This window comes from Myotis brandtii, unplaced genomic scaffold (assembly GCF_000412655.1).
Source record: "Myotis brandtii unplaced genomic scaffold, ASM41265v1 scaffold355, whole genome shotgun sequence".
Classification (NCBI taxonomy): Eukaryota; Metazoa; Chordata; class Mammalia; order Chiroptera; family Vespertilionidae; genus Myotis; species Myotis brandtii.
Window position 1 is genome coordinate 50,684 of NW_005363642.1, and position 24,342 is coordinate 75,025.

Sequence of the window (24,342 nt, forward strand, 5' to 3'; positions counted from 1 at the left end):
TTATTATTAATAATAAATAATAAGTATATATATATTTAGTTAGGTTAGAGGGTTTTTACAAGTATAATCATGTGATTATTATGGATCCCTAGAAATACTGTGCGTTAATTTAGCAGAAATAGAATAAATTAGGATTTAGATGGATAGTCATGGTCATAAGACTTACAAGGCAGAGTGGAGACAGAATGGAGGGCTGGGAGAGGACACGAGTCAAGGACAGTGCTGCAGTCTGACCACACGGACAGACAGAGGTCCAGTACCAGGCCAGCCTAGACAGGATCCACTTTTCCATGCTAATAACTTTCTACTGAGAAACCTACATGCCAATCAAATATACAGTGGTCAGGAGCCAAGCAACCCAGGTCTTCAGGTTGCTACCTGGGGGATCTTGAGGTCACTACCTGAGGGGAGGTGGGGGGAAGCCTGGGGGCATCTTCCATGAAGGCAAAGAGAGATCAAAGCTAACTTATCAAATGAGTAAGCGCAGGTCCTGCTCACACCAATAATGAGCGTGTGCCAAAACCAGTTTGGCTCAGTGGACTCTCTCTCTCTCTCTCTCCCTTCCTCTCTGTAAAAAATCAATAAAATATATTTTTAAAAAAAATAATGAGCGTGTGCCATGAGCTGAGGATTTAGATTCATCCGAATCTGAGCACCTGGTCAGATGAAAACAAAAGAAGGAGGGGCAAGTGCATCTCAGGAAGGACTTGGTGGTAAGTAAAAGGGGAGCACAGGGCTGTGAGCCCCAGAGCATCCTGGTTGCTGCTGCCTGTCATCTCTCCTCTGGTGGGGCTCCAGGGGTGGCCTCCTAGTCCCGGTTTCTGCTTCTTCAGAATCTGTGACAGGAAGGTCTCAGGATTATCTTTTTCAGACCTCAGTCTCCAAGCCTAGTCACATGCAGTCAAAGCAAAGAAACGCAAGTCACACCAAACATATTCTGGTCTTTGACCTGTTCAAGGGTAGAGTCCACATTGTCCATGTCTGCCACATCCCCACCGTGTACCCCACACTTTGTATGTGACACCACAAGAAACACAAGTGACCGGCAGGCAGACTAAGCAGGTGTGGAAATTCCTCCCTCGCCCCACAGCTGGTCAGCATGGAGCATGGAGTGTATAAACCCTGATAACTCTGTTCCTTGCCAGTGCTTCCGATTTGTAGCAACGTAAGGGACCAGCTGTGAGCAGCTAGCACACACTGCACTTGCCAACAGACACACAGCTCTCATCTTAATGGAAATGTTACTTTAAAGTCCCACACCCATAAGCCTTGGGGAGCCAGGCTCTGCCCACCCAAACCCTACACTGTAGCCCCCTGAGCTCCCCAGTGGGGCCCAGCTACCCACGGTGACGAGCAAGCCAGGTGTAAACGGGACGAGAGTGCATCACAACCACATGTGGGAGGAAAGATCTGTGACCCGGGAGCCCTCTGAGGTACAGAAAGTATCTGCTTTAACATCCAGGGGCATGTGGTCACGTGGTGTATTTGCCCCCGGACAGAAAACCCTGGGTGGGCCCAAATGCGTTCTGCAAGCATCTTTCCAGGTGATTTGTGTCAAAAATGAGTATTTCTGAGCTAAGCCTCTAAGTGAGACATATTTTTAGTAGCCTCTCTTTAACGGCACTTTTGAAAATAATCTCCTCCAAGACAGCAGGCAATCGGAACACAGTGTCCGGGGCCGGGTTACAAAGCCGCCTGGGATCTGGAACGTGGCGCTGAGCTGCGGTGGGACCACAGCCAGTTTGGTGCTTGATCGCCAGATAGTCCACAAGTGCCACCAGCTGAACAATTCATCTCTTATTAAATCTCCTATTATCCTGACTTAAACAGCATCAGCCTTCAGATGAGCCCGCTCCCTCTGAAGGTTTTAAAGATACCAAGAAAGTCCCAGGAAGCATTTTTTCCCAAAGCGAACCTTATCACAAAATTGGGATGAGTTTTTTCACCTATCTCCCTCCTGAATTTTTAATTACTTGTCTTTCTCCCCCACCAGCTCAGTCATTTCAACCGTGGCAGGAAGGAGACCCATGGAAACCCCAAGCAGCTTACGGCAAGTCTCTTATCCAGCAGGATCCAGGAAGGCACCTTTCTGGGTCAGCAAATGTGTGGCCAACAGTGTCACCATAGACACTACAGGTGCGTGGTCAGGCTCATACATCATACCTGCATGTGACCGTGTGCCAGCCTCTGAGAGGAGGGAGTGAACACAGTCCCTGTCTCGGGGAAGCTGTCCTCAGCCCACAGGTGAAAGACAGAAAATTCAACACAACATGGTTACACAGAGTGACAGACGCTGAAGCACCGCAAAGGTCTGCGAAGGCGTTTGTTGTGGGAGTGGATTCCACTGAAAGCCCCATCACAGGACCGCGCGCTACACACAAAAAGTCTTGGGCAATGAAGAAATGAAAGGACCCGTGGTTTCTCCAAGACACTGCAATGAGCAGCAGCTATCATCCTGTCAGCGTGATGTAAGCTTATGGCACTCGAGACAATGGGAAGGGAAGAGGCAGGCGCAGAGAAAGATTCAGGCATGAGGGAGAAACAGAGACAGGCTGGGGCCAACAGGCACACAGGAAGGGAGAGGCAGAGCGGAGATAAAGTCAGACGGAGGCAGGCCAAGAAAGGCAAGCAGAGAGAAGCAGAGAGAGAGGTAGGTAGCGAGAGAGGAATAAAGAGAGAGGAGCACACAGAGGCAACAGAAGAAACTAAAAGGCAGATAAAACACAGAGAGAAACAGAGCAAGGAGAAGAGAGCACATGGGAGAAACCCAGAACCACCTGGCCTTTGAGAGGCAACGTGCGAGAGGCCCCAAGTGCCCGGGGTCCAGTGCTGCAAACATGACTGAGACCCAGGCCAGCTGGAGTGTGAGGAGGAGGCCAGTTGGACCCGGACTGAATGTAGCCTGTCACCTCTAGCGGACGGAGGGCAGGCTCACTGTACCCCACAGTCACACAAAGTCACCTCATCTCCTCCACGCCATGCGGATCCCATACCCAGGCAGGCTCATGAGACAAAGCAGGCTTCCGCGACCTCCTTGCCAGCCAGTGCATGGGGAACTGACATGATACGCAATGTGGCCCTACCTTTCCCACATGCACATCTTGGAAAGCATCTTAGGAAAGATGCTCCTTGGGGAAATAATTGTGGGAAATGACACATACAATGTATGTGCTATATCTACCCCTTCCGAGAGCCATGAGGCACTCTGGGGGGAAGTCCTACAGCAGAGAAACCTATTCAACACCCTTCAATCCAACATGTTCAATCTTGTTCCATCAGGGATCTGAATCTTTAAAACCACCCAGAGTGTCGTGTCTAGAGCAAAATAGACACTAAGTTTTCCTTGAAACTGAGAGAGAGAGAGAGAGAGAGAGAGAGAGAGAGAGAGTGTCGTGCCTAGAGCAAAATAGACACTAAGTTTTCCTTGAAATTGAGAGAGAGAGAGAGAGAGAGAGAGAGAGAGAGAGAGAAAGGGAGAAAAGAGTAAGCACCATGGTTTTAAAGCATTCTAGTGCTACCAGGAAGCTGCAGGCCTTGGAGTAGGTAAGTCATGCCTTGAAATCAACCTGCACCTCAGTTTGCTCAGCTGAAAAATAGATCTAATAAATAACAGAGGGTTGTTCTGAGGGGGAGAGGATAAAAATGCATCCAACCCCAAGCACACGGTAAATGGCTAGCAAAGGTGGTTCCCTCCCTACACAAGCATGGGAGGGGAGAGGGGAGAGCAGTGACAGGAGGAACAAACCGAAGGACTGATGCTGAGTCAGGGCAGCGATTACAGAAACCTCAGGTCAGACCACATTGGACCATCTCTTCGCTTAAGTGGAGTGAGCCACTTGAAGGTAGTTGGAACAGAGACCCACCAAAGAAAAAAGGAATCCGCTGCAATTATACAAAGTGAGACCAAGTTTGCTTCCCCCATGAGAACAACCTTTGTTCAGTGAATTGTTTCGTCTTCCACTTTCCCTGTGCTGTAACCTTAATTGACCTCTATGTCTTACAGGTTCTATTACCCTGTCTCCATTTATTATGCAAAATAGGAGCTCTTGTCCCAGAGAATTTTCAGGGCTGTAATCAAATCTTGTTAAAAGGTAAAAACAAAACAAAAAAACCTCCAGCACTCATTCACATCTTATATGGGGCGGGGGGAGGGGGGAGACTCGGAATAATGAGTTCTAAAAATACTTTCAGAGAAAGAAAAGGAAAAAATTTAACCCTAAATCCCAAACTCCTTCTTAAAATAAGTTCTTTAGCTTAAAAGTCTATGAGAAGAAACAATGTCCCTATCTTTAAGAAAGATTATTATTTGGTCCATGCAGTCATTTTCTGCTCTATGAAATAAAGTTCTCACTTAGTAAACATTTAGTGAGCACCCGCACAGTGCTAGGTGCTGGGGTTTAGAGATGAAAGCAGGGTGGGGCTCTGACCGCATCCCACCATGGAGTTGTTTTATTGGCAGCATCTCAACAAGCTGCCCAATGAGGCTGCTGCCACGTGACTCCCCATTGATCGAAGAGGAAACTGAGGTTTCCAAATAAAGAGACACAGTTCTGCCCCTGAGGTGCTCAAACACTGTAGGTCTGGGAGAGAGTCTAATCCAGGGTCTGCATGGGCCAGCCCAAGTGGAAACGAAGGGAGGAGAGGCTGAGACTCCCAGGACAAATGCCTCTCACAATTAAAAGGAAGATAGGCTCCAGATCTGTAATGGAACTTGAAATTTCCTCCTTCCTTTCGCCCCAGCTGTCTGACGGGGGAGATGAGCAGAGTGGGCCTGAGGGCAAGGTGTGCTCTAACCACTTAGCCGCTGGCCAGGGCTGATATTTGAGGGAATAAAGGAATTACTGGTAATGGAGAAATGACAGTGATATCATAATTATACTTTCATATGTGGGTGTGTGTGTGTGTGTGTGTGTGTGTAGAGGGGGAGAGAGAGAGAGACAGAGAGAGATGTCTATAGATGAAATATCCAGTATTTGATTCAAAATACTACAGAAAAGGGAAGTAGGCATGGGTAGCTTCAAAAAGATTGGCCAGGATTAATAATAATTCAACTTATTATTAATGGGTACGTACAATGGATACATAAAATGCGTTATGCCAACCTCCTACCTCTGGGCATTTAACATTTGACATAACAAAAAGTTTCTAGATGAAAAACTATTATAAATGTGTTTGAAAGGACAAAATGCTCTCTGCAGCATGGTGCGTAATAGCTAAGTACTGGCAACAATCTCAATGTCAGTGGACACGAGACTGGATTAAAAATAATGTAGTATTTCATTCAGCAGAGAACTAAAGAGTCAAGAAAGTGAATGAACCCAATCAGGAGCTCTCAACGAGGGTGACTTTGCCCCCCAGAGGACATGTGGCCATGTCTGGAGACATCTTTGGTTGCCATGACAGGGTGGGGTGCTACTGGCCTCTAGTGGGTAGGGATCAGGGATGCAGCTAAACATCCCACAATACACAGGACACCCCTCCCCTCACCCCCTTCAAAAAATTATACAGCCCTAACTATCCAGAGTGGCACAGTTTGAAATCTCTATATTAGGTCTACCACTATATGGTCCTCAGACCATAGTACTGAATTAAAAACAAACAAAAACAAGGGGCAAAGAGATATGTACGAGTAATACCATGTAGATTAAAGTTACACAAAATCAGGACTAGTTATTGCTCATGGGAATTTATCTACGTAGGAAAGTATAAAAATATGGAGGGAAAGGCTACATGCCAGCCTCAGATCATTGACAACGAGGGCAGGGGCATGAAATGCTGCAAAGGGGCTTCAATAGAATTTGTAGCATTTATTTTATTTATTTTATCCTACTTAAAAAAAAGGAAAGCAAGTGTGGTTAAAGGTTAATGTACAGAAAAGCTGGATGTTGGGCACATGAGTGCTCACTCGCTAACAATGAACAGACTAAGCAGCGGGGCTGTGGGCAAATGTTGGGCACATGAGTGCTCACTCTTTAGTCTCTTTCCCTTCACGTTGCTAACAATGAACAGACTAAGCAGCGGGGCTGTGGGCAGGAAGGGCTGGGTGGACAGACAGAGACAGGGCAGAGTGGCGCAGCCGAGGCATCCTGAGTCACTCACCGGCCCCCGGAGGTCGATGAGCTCCTGCCTCATCTGGGACACGAGGGCTTCCTTGGCCACCAGGGCCCGGTGCAGACGTTCGTTGAACTCGATCAGCTCTCCGTGCATCTCCGCCACCTGGAACACACGAGACCAGACAGTGAGGCTCCGAGGGCAGAGGCTCCCCAGGACTCTCCCGCCTCCTCTGGGCCCACACCTGTCAGCAAGGCCTCAGGGGTCGTTGGGCTGGAGAGGTAACACTGGTCACCTAAGGGCTACACAATCCAACCACGCAGAACACATTTATTTACTTGGTTGATTTTAACACTATGGAATCGACAGTCCACAATTTATGGTCAGAACACAGCTGTATCAGGTCACTTTTATAACTTAGGCTTTTATTATTAATGAACACTTTTCTAGCCGAAGTTTTCTTTCTAATCTGAGTTATGTCCCACTAGTGGCACAATTAGAATGACTGACCATTTCTGTTCATCGGGGCCTGAGTTCTGAAAACCATAAAAAAATGTAATGTCAGACATAAGAAGGGATATTAGAAGAAGCTTTTTTAAAAAAGGATTGCTGCCCGACTGGCATGACTCAGTGGTGGAGCGTCGACCTATGAAACAGGAGGTCATGGTTCCATTCCCGGTCATGGCACATGCCAGGTTGCAGGTTCAATCCCCAGCAGAGGGCATGCAAGAGGCAGTTGATCAATGATTCTCTGTCATCATTGATGTTTCTCTCTCTCTCTCCCTCTCCCTTCCTCTCTGAAATCAATAAAAATGTATTTAAAAAAAAGATTGTTAACCCGAGTCTTAATGCCTCAGGAGGGATAAAGGGAGCCCTCCTTTTTTTGGACAGGTTGTTATATATAGGCTAAAAGGCAAAAAAGGACATACATCGGAATATTAACATTCCTCAAGGTGCATTCTTTCTACTCCTCCTTGCTTTTTAGTTTGCTAATAAGGTGCACTCTTTCATTTATCAGCCAGAATTACCCCTTAGACTCTTAGAAAGAATTAAAACTCTTCACATGGAACTGAAGGGAGCCATGGTGAAACCAGTGTGAAAAGTGTGAGGCTCTGGCTGTAATCCTGAGGCTGCCACACTTGCTGTGGGAGCCCCAGTCTAGGAAGGGCACCCTCTCTGCCCCTCAGGCGCCCACTCTCAAATCCCTGTGAAATGCACAGCGCATGTGGCACAAAAGACACTGCCAGACTGTGCGATGAGCAAGGGAGAACGAGCCGCCGAGCCTGCACACAGCCTTCTTCACTGTACAGACCTAAAGTGAATATTCTCCGGCTGCCTTCTTCCTTCTGTATAAAAGCAGCTGAACATGATGTTTGGGCTTTTCACAAATAAATACAGTATCACTAACAATGCCTGTGTGGTTCTCCACGTGGTAACCACAACCCTCTGTGAGCTTCCTCGGGCTGAGCATCCAGTTACCTCCCCGTTAGCAGGAAACATGCGACTGGAGATATTAATGCTGAATACCTGCTACTATCCCCCCACAAATTCAAGCTTTAAATAAACGCCACTCTCACTTCCAATGCAAAGCAGGCTTTTGCTTTGTTTTTATTTTGCTCTTCAGTGGGAGCCAGCGTGTTAAAACAATTTCCCATAAATGCATAAAACATCAAAACATCCCAGCCTCCAGTGGTGTTTATGGTGAGCTGTCAAAACCCTGCTTCTCGTTTGCAGTCAGGAACGTGAGTTGACCACGTCGGGGAGGGCTTTCATTCCCCTAGGGAATGGGATGGAATCCGATGGCACTGCGGACACACTGGATGAAATCATTTCCCGCAGCCATTGCCTGCAGTGCTCATTGTTATTAAGCTCAGCTCTGAGATTCTGAATTTTCATATCATATATCCCTACATAGAGCCATTGATGTAAACAGCTTTCATCTTACAGAACTGTAGTGAACTTAATTGTCCTCAAATAACGCTTTCCAAATTCTAGAATAACTAGAAATGAATTCAAAACTCAGAGTGAGCCTTGGAAGAGGAATCTGAGATCACAAATAGCTCCTATTGTCACAAAAATAAAGGCAGGCTACACCACCACTGCCGGCTGGAATTTCTACAGGTTCTGAGGGCACTTACAGGTGTCATCTGACCTCATTCCTCATTTTCAACAGCTACAGAGAATCGCAGGGAACAGACAGAGGCAATAGGTGCCCTCCAATTCATTCTCTGCCAAGCAGGCAGAGCCATCTTCCCAAACAAGGTCGGACACTGTCACCTGCTGGTGCCAGATCTCGCAGGCCTCTTATGGCCTTAGGACAGCTTCCCACTGTCCTAAGGCCATAAGAGGCCTGCGAGATGCGAGATCCGAGATCCAGCACCAGCCTCGGCCACCTGCCCCCTGCCCCCTCCCTCTGTGTCTCACTGACTTTCACTCAGTCTCCTATCGTCCATAACCATGCTGAGCGGCAGGTCACCCAGGAGACAGAGGAGAAAGGCACACCCAGCGGAGGAAAGGTCGGGTGCCCAGGCTCAGAGGCTGACGGGGGGCAGTTGAGAGAGGTGGTTAAGGACTCAGACTCTGGTGCAAGACAAGCCTGTGCTTGGTCACAGCACCATGTGCCTGGTACCAGTCACTCACCTCCGAGTCTGTGCTATTCACCTATAAAACCATCCCGACTCCCTGGGCCACTGTGTGGCGGAAATGAGCTACTAGCAGGCCCAGCGCCATGTCTGGGCCTGGCGAATGCCCGTGAATGAGAGCTGGTTTGCACGCTGGGTGATCTCAGAAAGGGAAATGGAGGAGGACAGCAGGGCTCCCGGAGCCAGAGGGACAGGGCCATATGTGCTGCACCAAGGAGCTGGGGCAGCTGTGGAGACTCACTGTCCCCAAAGTGAAAATGCCACCAACAGGACTGGGAGCCATATGCCAGGTGTTGCTCTTGGTGCTGGGGAAGAAAGTCAAGGATTCACATCCTGAAAGTCAAATTAGGTAAAGCTCAGGGAGAGAGGGAGACTTGAAAGGAAGACGGGGGTCGGGAAGGCCACCCCCGAGGAAACTTGAGCAGCCACTTCTCCAGTCGGCCTTGGCACATGCCAGGCAGCCTCCCCGGCCGCTCTGCACCCTCACTCACTGCGGGCACTCCCTGTGCTCCGCACCACCGACCATGGGGGCTACCTGGGCGTCTTCCTGAGGAACAGGAACATCTGCTCAGGGCCATTCTGAGAGTCTGCCATATTTCTTCTACTCTCAGCACTTTTATTCCCTTAAAAATTAATCTGAAAGCAGTTAGGAAGAGGTGCCATTTGGCAACACTAATGGCAGTGACAAATCAAAAGCAAATGCCAAGAGGAGGTACACTAATCTCCACTGATGCAGCTTCAAACACCGACCAGTGTGGGCCAAAGGGCTAAGCATGGAGCCCTGATTCTCCGAACGGCCCAAGGAGCCCACCTGGCTGGCAGAAGGCGTGCTCCGGAGTTGTGCTTGGAAAGTGCCCACCCCATAAGTAATACGGTGTAAATGCTTACCACTCACCACTTGGGTTTCATGCTTTAGGTTGGTGAGAAGATGGTAAGAAAAATTTAAGAAGTTTAAGTCACAGGGATGTTTGGCAACATCTATCGAACTTTTAAAATCCCTCATCTGTGACTTGGCCAGTCCCTGCTGGGCAGTTATCCTGCCCCTGTATTTTATACATGTGCTCAGAGCAGGAATTTAGTTCCAAATGCTGGAACCTACCCGAATGCCCAGCCACTGGGGAGGGATGAAATAGATCAGGCTAAGCTCTCCTTGCCCGATGTCTGGCCCAGGCAGACATCACTAGTCGACAGCAGCACTCGTTCCTCAGGAAGACGCCCAGGTAGCCCCCATGTGCTGGCTCACACCACAACACCCATTTGGTGTCCCTGGCATAAGGGATAGAGGGAAAGCGTCACCAAGACGGTGGCATCTGAGTTGGGCTTAGGAAGATGAGGCCTTTGGAGCTTCAGCGACTGAGCAATCATTCCAGCTGGAGCATCAGGGAAGACTATCTCCAAAAATCATGTGGCTGTGAAAAAGCTTTTAAGTCTGTGAAAATCCCCGAATTATCATAATTACCTGCCAAATCATGAAAGGATTATAAATTTTAAAAAGAATGCCTCTGGCATTTCCTTTCATGCAGAATGGTCTATCTAATCGCATCCCAGCAAACCTTGCATGGCCCTCCTTCGCCTCCCTAATTAGACACTTCCAGATTAATTAGATCAAGACACTCCCACTCCCCAATTTTAAGAGCAACCCAAGCTCTTCCTGGTCATGTACCCAACCCTCCCAGAATGTTCACTTAGATGCCTCAAAATCAACCCCCTTTGACAGACGCACAGCTGGTTTAGGCCCATTTACCGGGCTGTGGGAGGGACCTGGAACCTCCTCCTGGGATGACGACACTGCACCTGCCTCGGTGAAGACGAGACCTCACCAGTGCCCATGTGCCTTCACACACAGTGGAGCACCAATCACGTGCCAGGCCTTTTCCAGGCATCACATCCGGCAGCTCATGTGACCCTTGAGACCCTCCAGCAAGGTGGGCCTGCCTTCCTAAGGATGAGGCCAGAGGCTCAGAGTCAGGAAGTGGCAGGACGGGGATGGTCCTGTCTGTGCTCTTCGAACTCCATCTCAGGGTGCGGTAGAAAGGCGGCCCTGCAGGGGTTCAGGAGGAAAGTAGAGCAGTGTGGCCCAGGGTGCCCTGAGCAAGCTGATCATCAGCCGCTTGGAGGGCTTCTGAGAAATGCAGGTTCCCGGCACCACTCCCAGAAACTCTGACCCAGAGGCCCAGTGATGTGATGCTGCATCAGCTTCGGGACCCGCTGGTGAAGACCAAGAGGAGGACTTCACACACTTAGGTCGGAACTGCATGGGGCCATTCCCAGTTTTAGAAGCCAGTTTTTCAGTTCTTCATTTGTAAAACAGGGATGTCACAGAAGCTCTTCTATTGGTCAGTTCTTAACTCCCGAGTTCTCACTGAGCTGAATAAGCCACCAGCCAGAGGGCATTGCGCAGGCCTGCCCGCCAGCAGCATTGATGGCTGAGCCACGTGCGGCCTTCCTCTTCCACAGCCCAGAAGTCAGAGCTCAGAGCTGCCCACAGGGGGCGGGAACTGGGCTGGGATGCACGCTGTTGGCTCCAGTCTGGGACAAGCACTGACCGTGACCTGAAGCATTTCAAAACACTGAAAGCAATTTCATGATGCTGTGAAATCCAGGAAGTCCATACTTTTTCTAGATTTTTTGAAAGTATTTTACAAAAGTATTAGTCTGTAATGAATTGTAATTTTTTAAAAGTTAGTTCTTCACCAGATAGTTTGAGATGCAACTATACACAATACATATGCTATTTCTGAAATAATGTTTTGCATTAATTATTAGAAGTTATGACAAACAATGATGAAAAAAGAAAGCCAGAATATGACCATTTTGGATAAAATTTAAGAGAATTGAAAAATAAGATAGAACCAATGCTCTCAACATCTGCTGTTCTTTTAGATGCACATACATTGTTTCCTTATAGAGTGTCACTTAGGCTTGAAGACTAAGGAAATTAAAAATGATCACTGAAATAGTGCAGGTCCAGACCTAGCTAGGGACACAGGTCACAGAAGTCCTGAAAATTACAGCTGCCATCACTCTCCTTGGCCCTGGCTTGCTGAGCCCTTCCAATAGTTGCCTGATCAGGCCCATTTCCCAGAGGAGGGAGGTGAGGTAACAAACTGCTCCAATTTACACAGCTCACAAGTGGCAGCTGAAATTCAAACTCTAGTTTCCATGGCTCCAAAGCCTATGTCTTTATATCATGAGACACATGAGGATATTGTCCTCTATTGCACAGGTTTGCCATGAGGAACAAAGAAGTAATAGAGTTTGGGTAGCTACCCAGTGCTTGCCACAGACAATGATCCCTAAATAACGAGCACTCCTGGGGTTGGGCAACATTCGAGGTGCTTTAAACATCAGCACACACAGCAACCTGGAGGTAGAGCTGTATGCCCATTTTACAGATGAGGAAAGCAAGACTCTGAAAGGTAAAGCGATTGTCCCAAGTCAGCAGCCTGCAGTAGGGGTCAGTCTGCCTCGGGAGCTTGCAGCCCTGTACCTCACTGCGTTGGGGTCCCTCCAGTTTCTTTGCTCCTGCAGTCTGTCTGCCTTTTGCTTTGATTAAGCTGTATATGGGACTGACCCTGGTGGATGCTCAGGCTTGTCCTGCTGAGGCAGGACCCCTGGTATCTCAGGACTGATCCTTCTCAGCATCACCTGGTAGAGCCGCCAAGTGACACTCATGAGAAGCCTGGGAGGCAGACCCATCCTGAAGTGCCACCGAGACGGTGCTGTGCGGGCTCATTACAGAGCTGCTGAGCTGAGTGGGTGCTTGTACGGAAACCCCAGCGGTAAGTTCCCATGCAAAAGAGACGCCCTTAATCGCCTCTGTAACAAGCCCCTCTGTGCTCAGAACGCCGAGCTTGAGAGAAGAGCCACTTAAAAACACGGGGCTGGATTACGTTTTCATGGGAAGAAAGAAACACCCTGAGCTAACAACAGCTCAATTAATAATGGGGCGCCTCTGAGAAACAGATGTTGGGGAACTGTTACAGCTCAGACACGGGCTGGTCCTCATTCCTCCTGACAGGCAACCTGTCAGAGAATCCGTGAGGCGAGGGTGGAGAGAGGCCGCGCACCATGCAGGCAGCAGCGGCTCCCAGCCCAGACAACACCTCTCCTTCCTGCCTTCCCACCAATGGCCCTGAAGGAGCAAAGGCAGAGTATGCGGAAATGTCAATAATAAAACCGCAGCCCACACCTTCCTGGAGGTTGTTTGAGACAAATGAGCAATGAGAGGAGACAAAAGTCAAGCCAGGCGGGAGCCACAGGCCTGCTGAAGGAGCATCATGCCGAGCACAGGAGGCGCTGTGCGCTGTGAGGCTCTCTAAGCCCCTCAGCCTGCACCGTCCTGCTGGGCATCACCAGAGACCGCCCAGCACAGCGTCTATGGCGCAGACTCAGGGCCAGAAGAACTGGGGTCAAGCCCCGCTTCCCCTTCCTGGCTGTGACTGGACAAGCTGCTTTTACCTCTCTGGGCCTCCGTTTCTTATCCATGAATGAGGACTGTGAGAGTGAACTGCACAGGGCTTTTGGGAGGTTTAGGTGAGTTCATACATAGGAGTGCTTAGCTTAGAGCCTGCATGCATCAGGCACTCCGTAACTGCTAGCCACTGCCACGCCATGAAAAGGGCACCACGAAAACATCTAGAGTCCACGGCCTTCACCTCTCTCAGATCTGCTCCCTCTTCCCCATCCCACATCAGGCACTCCGTAACTGCTAGCCATTGCCACGCCATGAAAAAGGGCACCACGAAAACATCTAGAATCCATGGTCTTCACCTCTCTCAGATCTGCTCCCTCTTCCCCATCCCTGCCACACAGCCTTGGTTCCGAAGCACCCCCACTCTCACAGCCCGCCCCTACATCCGCTGCCCCTCTGTCCTCCACCCAACCCCAGGCTGATGCTCGAACAGCCCCCCTAAGACCCAAACCAAATCATGTCCCTTCTCTGCTTAAAACCTTCCACTATTTTGACAAATAAAATGAGATGATATCTGTAATCTGCTTCTATAACGGAGGTGGGGTAACAGAGGGTCAAGCATGAAGTAGGACTGGCCTTGGATGGGACTGTGTAATGGGTACACTGCGTGTGGTACATTAAAATGTCTCCTTAATCCAGAGTCTAAGAATAACTTTCAATGGCTTCCCACTAATTCCCTTGGCATGGCACACAAGCAACGGCAGGAGGAGTGAGTGGGAAGGGCAGCGAGGAAATATTCAAGGGAAATATTGACACTGGTCAACGATTATGTCCTCACCTGCACCTGCACCTCCCTCCCAGTCACACCTCTTAAAATCCTATTCACCCTCCAAAGCTTAACTCCAATCTCAGTTTGTGTCACTCCCCAACCTCTTTGGTCCATTCATCCATCTTCTCCATAAATGATTCCTCAATAGTAGTAACAGCAGTTACCATTTTCTGCACACTTACTCTATGTCAAGTACTTTCAGGGCCACAAATAAAGGCTCTTCCACACAAGGAAGAGAAAGGTGCCCTGTCTGGTGGCCACGGGCCCATGGGCCCTGGCTCAGTGAGTGGAGCTTGGCTCCCAGAGCCACACACCTGTGTGGTATACAACCCACACCTGCGGCCTTACCACTGCTGGGCGCTACTGTTGTCCCATTTTACAGGGGAGGAAATAGGCCAAAGTGGCTAGGACACTAGCCCACAGTCACACAGAGATGATTACAGCAGGTGACAGCAGATACACCCTCTTTTGGTTACCGAGAGCTCCCGCAGGAGCTCTGTGCACCCAGCAGACAACACTGTCCCGGCAGCTCACCGCCCTGGCTCGAGCACAGATCTCACCGACTCCACTTGTCTCACGTGGGATGGCTGCCAAAGCCAGTGACAGACCCGGACACTTCTGGGGCTAATTACTTCTGCTGGATCAATGGGGGTGGGGGATGGAGGGTACGAGGGCAAAGATTCTCTTCTGTTAACACAGCAGACAAGGTGGTTTACCTGGCATCACACAATGGCTGTAATTATACTCCATTACAAGGACAAAGCACTGTGCCTGGCTGGGCTTGTGAAAATGGGTCAAGAATTACTTTAAAAGGCTCTGCTGGCCTCTCCTTTCTGAAGCACTGTGGTGACAGGCTTGTTCACAGAAATGACTATCGACCTCCAGGATCCCACGTCGGCCTTCTGCCTCCCCAGCACAGAAGCCTTCTCCAGCCTGCTGGGCAGGCAGCTGAGGAGGAGGGGGAGGAGGGGGGGCCATCATCATTAAGAACATTTACTGAGCACATACTCTGTGCGGGCCCCAGGTCTACGCATTGTCCCTACATTAGCTCATGCCCAAGCAACCTTATAAGGCCTGTCCACAGCATATTCTTTCCCTTAGAAATCCATCTTCAGTATCTGAACATTCCCAGGTCCATTCATTCAACAAATCCCTACTGAGCAACTGCCATCTCCCGGGCCCTGTTTAAGCACTGTGGACGTACTGGCAAACTAAAGAGAGAAGAATCCCTACCCTGGTGGTTTTCATGTTCCAGCTATCGACCACATTAGCAGAAGAGGGACTGGGTCCTTGCACGGGTTTAGTCCTGTTCAAGACTGATAAACAGAGGGCTTGGGATCTGAACCCTGAGCCATGTTCACACCTACCACGCGTCCTCTCTTGGCTCTGGGGGCCATTACTTTACACAGCCCTTCCTATCTATGGCACTTGCACCTCCGCACACTTCTTCATTCACCCAGGGGCCAGGCACTGCCCTGGGCTGGGCATCCGTGGTGACGCTCAGGAAGCGCCCTGTCTCTGGGGATCAGATGGTGACAGTTCCCACACAGGGTGCCAGTGGCACAGGAGCACAGAGGCCAGGGGAGGACTGGGAGCTGACTTGCAGGTGGGAGGAGGTGAGCCAGCAGGAGACAGGAGAGCAAGTTCAAACCCAGGCCCACCGCTTCCAAACCCGCACTCCTCTGCTCTGTCTCCTCATCTACAAAGTGGGAATCCGTCGTATGGAGCAGGCAGGCTGGTGGGAAAACCACATGGGGACCAGTGCTGACCGCGGAGCCCCTGGCTGGCACACAGTGGGACCAGTGCTGACCGCGGAGCCCCTGGCTGGCACACAGTGGGGCTCACCCTGGGGCAGCTGCTGCTTACTCCTGAGAACTGGCTGCTGCACAAGGAAGTATTACAATATCACACTCATGCCCCAATTCCATCTTCTCCAGAAAATATTTCACCCTGAAGTGTTGCTTTTATATTTATTGTGTCGCGTGCTGGAGAGCACAGAATCTCATATAAAGATGTAAATTCTGAAGTTATGTGGCCCTCTGTCATATTCTAATGTCTTCCAGAAATCGGGGGAGGCCAAGTGTGCATTTTTAATCACATTTCCTCAGAAGGAATACATAGAGACCTCCTGAATATTTTAAACACAGCTCAATAAATTATGCCCACGTTTCAAAAGAAAGACAGTAGTGAAAAACATTAAATTTTATGAGCATCAAAAAATGTTTTTCTGCCACAGAGTCCGTTTCTCATACCAAAAAGCATCGCTTAAAGAGACCTCTTCGGTAAGCACCGCCTTGCTCCCCAGACGCACATGGTCCTGACTCATCCGAGGAGGGGTGTGGACACCAACACCTGCTCAGAAGGAAGGCAGTGCTCAGTGCGAGCGGTGGTGTGGGGCATGGTGCGAGCGGTGGTGTGGGGTGTGGTGTGGAGGATGTATGAGGGGCAGTGTGAGGTAGTGTAGGGCGTGGTAATGAGGACGTACGAGGAGCAGTGTGGGGCGTGGTGTGAGAATGCACGAGGGGCAGCGTGGGGCGTGGTGTGGAGGGTGCACGAGGGGCAGTGTGGGGCGTGGTGTGGAGGAGGCACGAGGGGCAGTGTGGGGCGTGGTGTGGAGGAGGCACGGTGGGCAGTGTGGGGCATGGTGTGGAGGATGCACTTGGAGCCAGAAGGCCAGAAGTGGATCCCGATCTGCCTTTAAGTTGCCGGGTAACCTTGGGCAAGTCATTCAATCTCTCCAGGCCTCAGTTTCTTCATCTAAAGATGGTGGCAGCAGAATCACGTATATCATAGGGTTGCTCTGAGGATTAAATGAGTTGATACATGACTAGGGTTCAAAAAACAATACTGCAATTATGATTCAGATTCTTACAGCTTCTATTAACAAACAAAAACATGTGTATCTCTTCAATTGCTTTAAGCCTCCACGGGCTTCACAATGGAAAGACAAGGTGAGATGGTAAAAAAATAAAATAAATCAAAAAGAACATGGATGTTAAAGGCAGACAGACTGGATTTGAACCTGGGACCACACTTAGCTGGTGATGTCCCATGAATAGGAAAAGCTGTTATTTCTCTACAACTCTGAACATTTCTAAGCCTCACTGTTTCACAAGAAAAATGGAGATCATAACCTCCTCTCTCAAAGGGGTGCTGTGGGATGTAACTAAAATCATATACATTTAAGCAACAAAGAGTGCAGCCTGGCCCTCGCAGGCACTCGGCAAACAGCAGTCACCTTTCTTCCTGCCCCAGAGGACCCCAAGAAATACAACTTTTCTCTGGGCCATTAAAGGCCTTGTGACATATTTAGTGAAGATAAATGCAACAATATCACAGCGCTCCACACCCCCTCAACTGGCCCCCAAAGAGTGGCTTATCAAATGTGATTGTCCTCTACTTTCTATTACGTGAGCACTCAGTTGCCCAATAAGACCACACCCACCTCCCAGCATCTGGTGGAGGTCAAAGGGAGTTCACATTTTCAGCCGCATCCATCAAGCTGGGGGATTAGGCCTACATTTCTTTCCCTTCTGGCCTGGGAGTGACCTGGCTGGCTGTGAAGTCAGGAGCCCACAGTTGCTCTGGCCCTAACCTGGAAATTACACTGAGACAACAAATGGGGCCTCGCAGCAGAGACACTAATGCTTGACAAGCATTCCATCTGCCCGCCACGTCTCCCCGCCCCCTATGCACACTGGGCACAGGCTTTTGAATATTCTGGCCAGAGGGCTCCAGGCAGAAGTTACATGTGTCACTTCTGAGTCTCAGCACAGGGTTGCTGCTGAGGGGCCCTGCAGCTGTCCCTCCCTCGCCACACTCACAGAGAAAGCTATGTTCTCCAGATGATGTGGCTGCAAAATGGGGGAGCCTCCGTTAGCCCAGATTCCTGAGTGACTACATGGAGAACATTCCACCCTCGGCCCAGGACAGCCCATGTTAGTTAGACACATAGCATAATGGGAAATGAACTGAGACGAAGGGTTGTTTGTTACTGCAGCAGAACTAAGCCTATCCTAGCTAACACAATCCTTGAGCTTTGCAACTCTGTATCTCCCTGACACTCCAACAGTGGACATGAAAGTATGCAGAATGGCATAGACATCTTTGGCGTCTATGTGTAAGGCTGCCTTACAACACCATATCATGTTCCTTCCCCCTTTCACTGAAACTGGACTCAGACAAATTAAATTATTTTTTCAAGGTTATACAGCTAACAGGTTATGAAACCACAATTTGAACCCAGATCTCTCCATCCCAAAGTTTATAGTCTGTCTACTACATGGGCCCAAATAGCACTTTCTAATGTATTTCACATCTGTGAGGGTCCCATATATAAGACCACTCTCTCATTGGGCTCCAATGATAATAGTAACCATAGGTTAGATGATTTCTGTGTGCCAGACACTGTCCTAGGCCCTTCATCAACATTCCTGCACTAAAATATTCATATCTCCTTAAGGCATTATTCCCATTTTATTGGTAAGGAAATAAGAGGCTTAAAGAGACTATGGGCACAGTTCTCAATGTGATGGTGATATAAATAAAGGAAAGATGCTGACAGAGATGGGTAAGGGTATAGGTTCCTTTGATGGAGGTAAAGAAAGTTACTACACACAAATAGTATAGGGTGGGAGGTTTAGGAACAGTCCCTGTCAGAGGACCCCTGGCCTTCCAGAGCCCAAGACACTACATGGTCGGGGCTCTAATCAGATGCTCCTTCCTGTGTCTACCAGGCAACCAGGAACAAGTGACTGATAATTACCACACAATGTCTCTGAGTGGCCACTCTGTATCAGGTGAATCAAAGATCAGTTGCTCCACAACTCAGCTTCAAATCCAGGTCTGTTGAGCTCAAAATCATGCTCGTCCCACTCTGCCTCCCACACCCACCCATCTATCCATATAACACGGAAACATTTACTGAGCATCTACTATGTGCTAAGCACTGTCTCTAGACACTGGGGATACAGCAGTGAACAGACAAAAATCTCCTCCTCCCTTCAGTTTCATTCCAGTGCCTAAGGTCATAAACGCTTATTGACCAAAAGACAGGATGCGTGCGCCGTCACAGCGAATGGGCTTCAAAGGAAGGTCAGGCTTCCACGAAACTCTGCTTCCTCTGCAGCGTCCGGTTGTGCATCTGGAAGACGAGTTAGGTTTCCACGCAGCCAGACTCCATTCCAGGAGTTAGTTATCCCAGGAAAGCAGAGGCGATGAAGACAAGATGACACTTCTGGCTAAGAATTTGCCCTGTTCATTACAGTTTAAGTTAGAAGAACTTTAACACAGGGATCTTTAATTCCCCCATTCAATGCTCAACGACCCCTTATCAGTGGCCCTCAGGTCAAACAGCCCTTGTTTCTCTCTGCCCAGAATCAATTTCCCTTTTCTTTAGCTAATGGCACCCTGCTTTTTCTTAGGGAAACACCCCTCCGCCACTCTTAGCTCAAATAATCTGTGGGGTCTGACTGCACTCCCCCCCTCACAATGCCCAGCGGGCATGTACCCTGGCCCTACCAACCAGCATATGTCATCCCCTTAGCCACAGCGATTGGTCCAGCGATGGTAGGAGACTCAGCCAATGGAACTCAGTTCCAAGAGCCTGGTTGGAGCTAACAGAAAAGAACCCTCTTGCCACCGGCATTGCTAAGCTCATAGGATGTAAGTCTGAGACCCTGCCTGAGAAAAGATCACAAAGTAGAAAGCAGAGACAAGCAGCAGGAAGAGAACACCCACCTTATATCATTTGACCCCTAGATGCTGCAGGGCCTGAGGTCACACAAACCCCTGAGTGGACACCTAGGGTTTATAAGTAAGTTATGCTATGGACTGAATGCTGTGTCCACCGACCAAATCATGGGTTGAAGTTTAATCCCCAATGTGATGGTGTTAGGAGGTGAGGCCTTAGGGCAGTGATGAGGCCATGGGCATGGAGCCCTCACAAGTGGACCAATGCCTGTCTTGCATTAGCTCTCTGCTTCTGCCTGACGCCTCCTGATGATGCCAGCTGCTCCGCGTTAGTGGACAGGCCACGCCAGAGGATGGGGTCCAGAAGGGAACTCCTGTGATCAGGTTGGATGGGAACTTTGGCCACAAATCAACGATAATTAAAATGTTCTACAATTTTTGGAGTAATTTGTTGCACAGAAATAGGTAACAAATGCACCTAGACTAACTTAGTTGTTGATGACTTGTTTACAGTCTCTTCCCTTTGCTAGATAGAAGCTCCATAAAAGCAGGACCAGGTCTGCTCACATGCTCACATACATACACATGTACACACATAGCTACACACACACACACACACACACACACACACACACACACACACCAGTGCCTGGCAAAGGCACTCAATATTTGTGACAAGACAAAAAAAAATCTACAAAATTTCTACATCAGTTAGCAGGTTACTCAGAAGGTTGGGATCCCACCCCTCCAGTGTTAGGATTTCCCAACACCAGCCATGCTTGGAAATTACTTCCTGGGAGAGGCCCCTGGGAGGTTCGCAGTGGCGTTCCCCACCTCAGGGAGGACTCTCATGAGTTATGGGCTACAAGAACAGCTGGCATTTGTTAAAATGTGCCAAGCACCGTCTGTGAGCTATAGCACCGAATCCCCTCACCATTAGCCAGGCATCATCTCCCTCATTCCACAGTGAAGGGCAATGAGCTGAAGCACCAGCCAGTGCCACCTGCTAGTCAGATTCTGAGCCAGGTCTGTCTGCTTCCCTCCACACAACCCTGAGCCTCAAATCACTGCTTTGGCAGAACGAGTCTGGACGAGTTGGGGCCACTTCATAGATGTTCCCTCTGAGCAAGCTATTCAGGGAAGGAACTGACACGTGGTTTCGGTGTCCACAGACTAATACACACATGTGTGGCCTTGTAACTTTATCCAGAAACCAACATAAAGCAGGTCTTTAAAACAACTTGCTGCTCTGCAAGGGGCGTTAGCACACACACTTGCATGGGTTTCAGAGGTTAAAAAAGAGATCAGCAAAAAAGAGACTGGGGATGGGCAGGGGTGAGCGTCGGGTGGGGAAGCTCTCACCCCGACCCCCACAGCCTGGATGCCGGGATGGGCTGAGTGGGTGAAGGAGGAGGCACAGGACACATGGCTCTCCACTCTCCACCAGGGCCTCTGCCTGAAAGGAAGGTGTTTCACTACACAGGGACCGTGCTGAGCCAGACTAACTGCCCATTTTCTCATCTGCTTAAGGAGGTGTGAGCTTCTCTCAACCGTTAGGATGGAGGCCTGGAAGGAGCTGCTGAGGTGAAGAAAGTATCGCAGGTGCCAAGGGCCATGCCCTTGGGGGACACTGCTCCAGTGCAATAGGCACTTCTGAGCTAATATGGTGGCGGCTTCACATGGTGAAATGAGGGAGATGATGCCTGGCTGATGGTGAGGGGATTCAGTGACACAGCTCATGGGTGGCGTTTGGCACATTTCAACCAATGCCAGCTGTTCTTGCTAGCCCATAACTCACGAGTGTTCTCCCCGAGGTGGGGAGCCCCACTGCAGAACCTCCCAGGGGGCTCTCCCAGGAAGTAATTTCCCAGGTTTATCACATCAAAAAATAACTTGAAGGTCACCCAATATCCCTATGTCTCATCGACTCCTTGATAACCCCAACACACACACACACACACACACACACACCCACACACACCCCCTCTAACCTGCCATAAGCATCTCCTAGTAATGGGTGTGGGCTACTTACTGCCCTGCTCTTATTCCTCCTTCTTGCAATAGAACCCATACTTGCCTTTGCAATACCTGGAAACCCAGAAACTAAAATAAATGATGGACATGCTTAACTATATAAAAAAGTCAAACCTTTAGTATGGAAACGACCTTAAGCAAAGTCTGTGGTCTCAGTTCAGCCTCCTGGGCACATGACCTGTGCAGTCACACAGGGCCCCGAGCTCAGAAGGGGTGGGCCTTGCACTTGGGGCTTAATGCTGTGTTCTTGGTCTTGAGATTCGTAATAATTTTCTCTGTCAATGTGTGCTTTGTAAAAGAAACTTGATGGGGCAACGGTGCATGTGCATGAGCAGAGGCCACAGGCTCTGGGCTGCGGCTTTCCTGTCTCCATCTAGCAAGTGCTGCCACGTTCCACCCACGACAGGGCCCTGTGTGTCAGGTCACAGGGCAGGCTCCTGCCAGAGTGTGCATTTGCCCTGAAAGTATCCCAATGTTCAAGCACGACTTTAAACAGCAAAGAGAATTTCGAAAACAACCTGACTGACTGAGGGAGACTGCGGAAGGAAGGAAGGAAGGTGTTTTTATACTAACTTTTGAACAAAGACCAGCATTTTCATTTTGCACTGAGCCCTGCAAATTATGTAGCCAGCCCTGCAGCAAGCAAATGACAATCTAAGGAAAATATTTCTGTAATACAGATGACACAGCTCTTACAAATTACCAAGTGAACAGGTCCCTCTCCCATTCTTCCCAGGGGCAGGTGTGACGCCACCCCATCCTGAGTTACTGGTTCAGGGATGGCCACAGTAGATGGGACCTCGTGGGCACTTTCAAACTTCTCTGTCCAACGGCTTTGGGGTGGTGTGGCTCTGTGACAGGAACAGGGCTTTTGGAAGGGAGACAAATCTAGTTTTGTACCCCGGCTCTATCACCTACTAACTGGGTGACCTTGAACAGGTGACATAACTTATGCTCAGTGTCATATACTCAGTGTCCTTGTCTATGAAAACACCCACACCCACTGCTACCTGCTGCCTAGGATGGTTAAGAAGATAAAATCAAGAAAAAATTCTCAGGGGCCGAGCCAATGCTGTGCTCAACTCACACTGAGTCCCTTGGCCTTCTATCGCTTCCTGTGGTGCCAGGCTTGGGGAACAGCTAAGGTAACACACGACTTCCTCGGACCTTGGTCTCCCAGCTCTAAAATGGGAGAGTAAACCACCTGTCACTGCCTTCCCTTCAGATACAGAAGAACAAATGTCTCCAGTCTAAATGAAAACCCTTGGACAACGAGAAAACAGTTTTCACAGAGAGGGTAGAACCTTAAGGTTTCAGAGTCACCACAACAAAAGGCGCAGCCAGTGACGCGTGCCGACCTGCTCAGGCCGATCTGCGCAGCGTCGGCGTCCTACAGATACAGGGCAGTGCGAGCAGTTTCATGTCACCTGCTAAAAGCTTGCTCTTTTTTTAAATTCCTGCCAAGAACTGCTCTGCAGTCACATTTATTTATGGCTCTTGTGCCGTCGCAGGATGCTGACTGGGAGTCTATTTTGAATACCCCGACTCCACCGTGTTACATGCCAAAACTTTCTCCCTAGGAGCTGAAAGACGGCAACATTAGAGTTCAACCTTGTTAGCTACTCTGGGAACAGTCCATGCCTCTGGGTCTCTGACTAGGGTCTGATTTAATTTGAATTAAAATGGAAATATGTTTTCTACCTCCCTAAACACCAGCTGGTTCTTCTTCGAATATGATAATGGTTTAACAAAGACATAAAGTGTCCTGGCCACTGTTATACACACAGACCCACAAAGACTGTCTCACGGATGTACCTCGACCTACGGGAGGCAGGAGGGCATGGAGGAGACGAGTCAGACTGCAGGTTCAAATCCTGATCCTGCCAGGTGCGAAGAGTATGACCGTGAGCATGTACTGACCATTGCTGGGCCCTGACATCATTAGTAAAACACAGGTAATCATGGTACCATCTTATGGGGTTACTTCAGGAAATAATTGAAACGATCTGGATCGGGCACTTAGCATGCTGTCTAGCACACAATAAGAATGCAAAAAGCATTAGCTGCCGCTATCCTTATTACTACTGACCATCTCTGCTAAGGGCTTTTTTTGATGGATGAAATGAATTCTTATACTCCACACAGCAACAGCTGCAGGTAAAACTAAACGTTCTTTTCCACATTCAGAAGCATCGCCTCCCTCTGCCCCCAGCCTACCTGGAGTCACAGTCCACAAAGACCTACGACCCAGCCATCCCAGACAATAGCCAACAGGAGTAACCATGGGCAGGGATCTCCAGGAAGCCATGCGCTCACGGGACTGCACTGTGGAAGTGCTGTTGAGGGTCCCCTTTGCTCCTCCTCGGTTCCAATCTAAGTCATTTCCCACAGAAGCAGTCGTGAAGGGACAGTCAACCAACCTCCTATGCATCTGGGCAGATTTCATCTTCTGGCACATATTTGCTGAGTGGATGCTGAGTGAATGGCACGTCTGAAAGCTTATATGTGAAATCAAATTCTAGAAACAATTGCTTTAAAAAGACGTGGAAGGCTGATAATTCAAAGCAGGAAGGACCAATGAAATGCATACAGGGAGCAGGCAGGTAAAACCAGTGAGAGAAAGAGGCTGGGTGGGGATGCAGTGACATGGCCAGGACCAGCTCTTGAAAATGGGGCAGCTG

At 49.2% G+C, this 24,342-nt stretch overlaps 1 protein-coding gene across 1 annotated transcript in view; it reads right to left on the reverse strand.

Moving 5' to 3' along the window:
• The window catches only part of SNX29 (sorting nexin 29), a 353,151-nt gene that overhangs the window by 25,072 nt on the left and 303,737 nt on the right, over positions 1-24,342 (reverse strand). Inside the window, exon 19 of the mRNA XM_014544165.1 lies at positions 6,100-6,216. Coding sequence (XP_014399651.1) covers positions 6,100-6,216 — 117 coding nt within the window. The remainder of the gene's footprint in view (positions 1-6,099; positions 6,217-24,342) is intronic.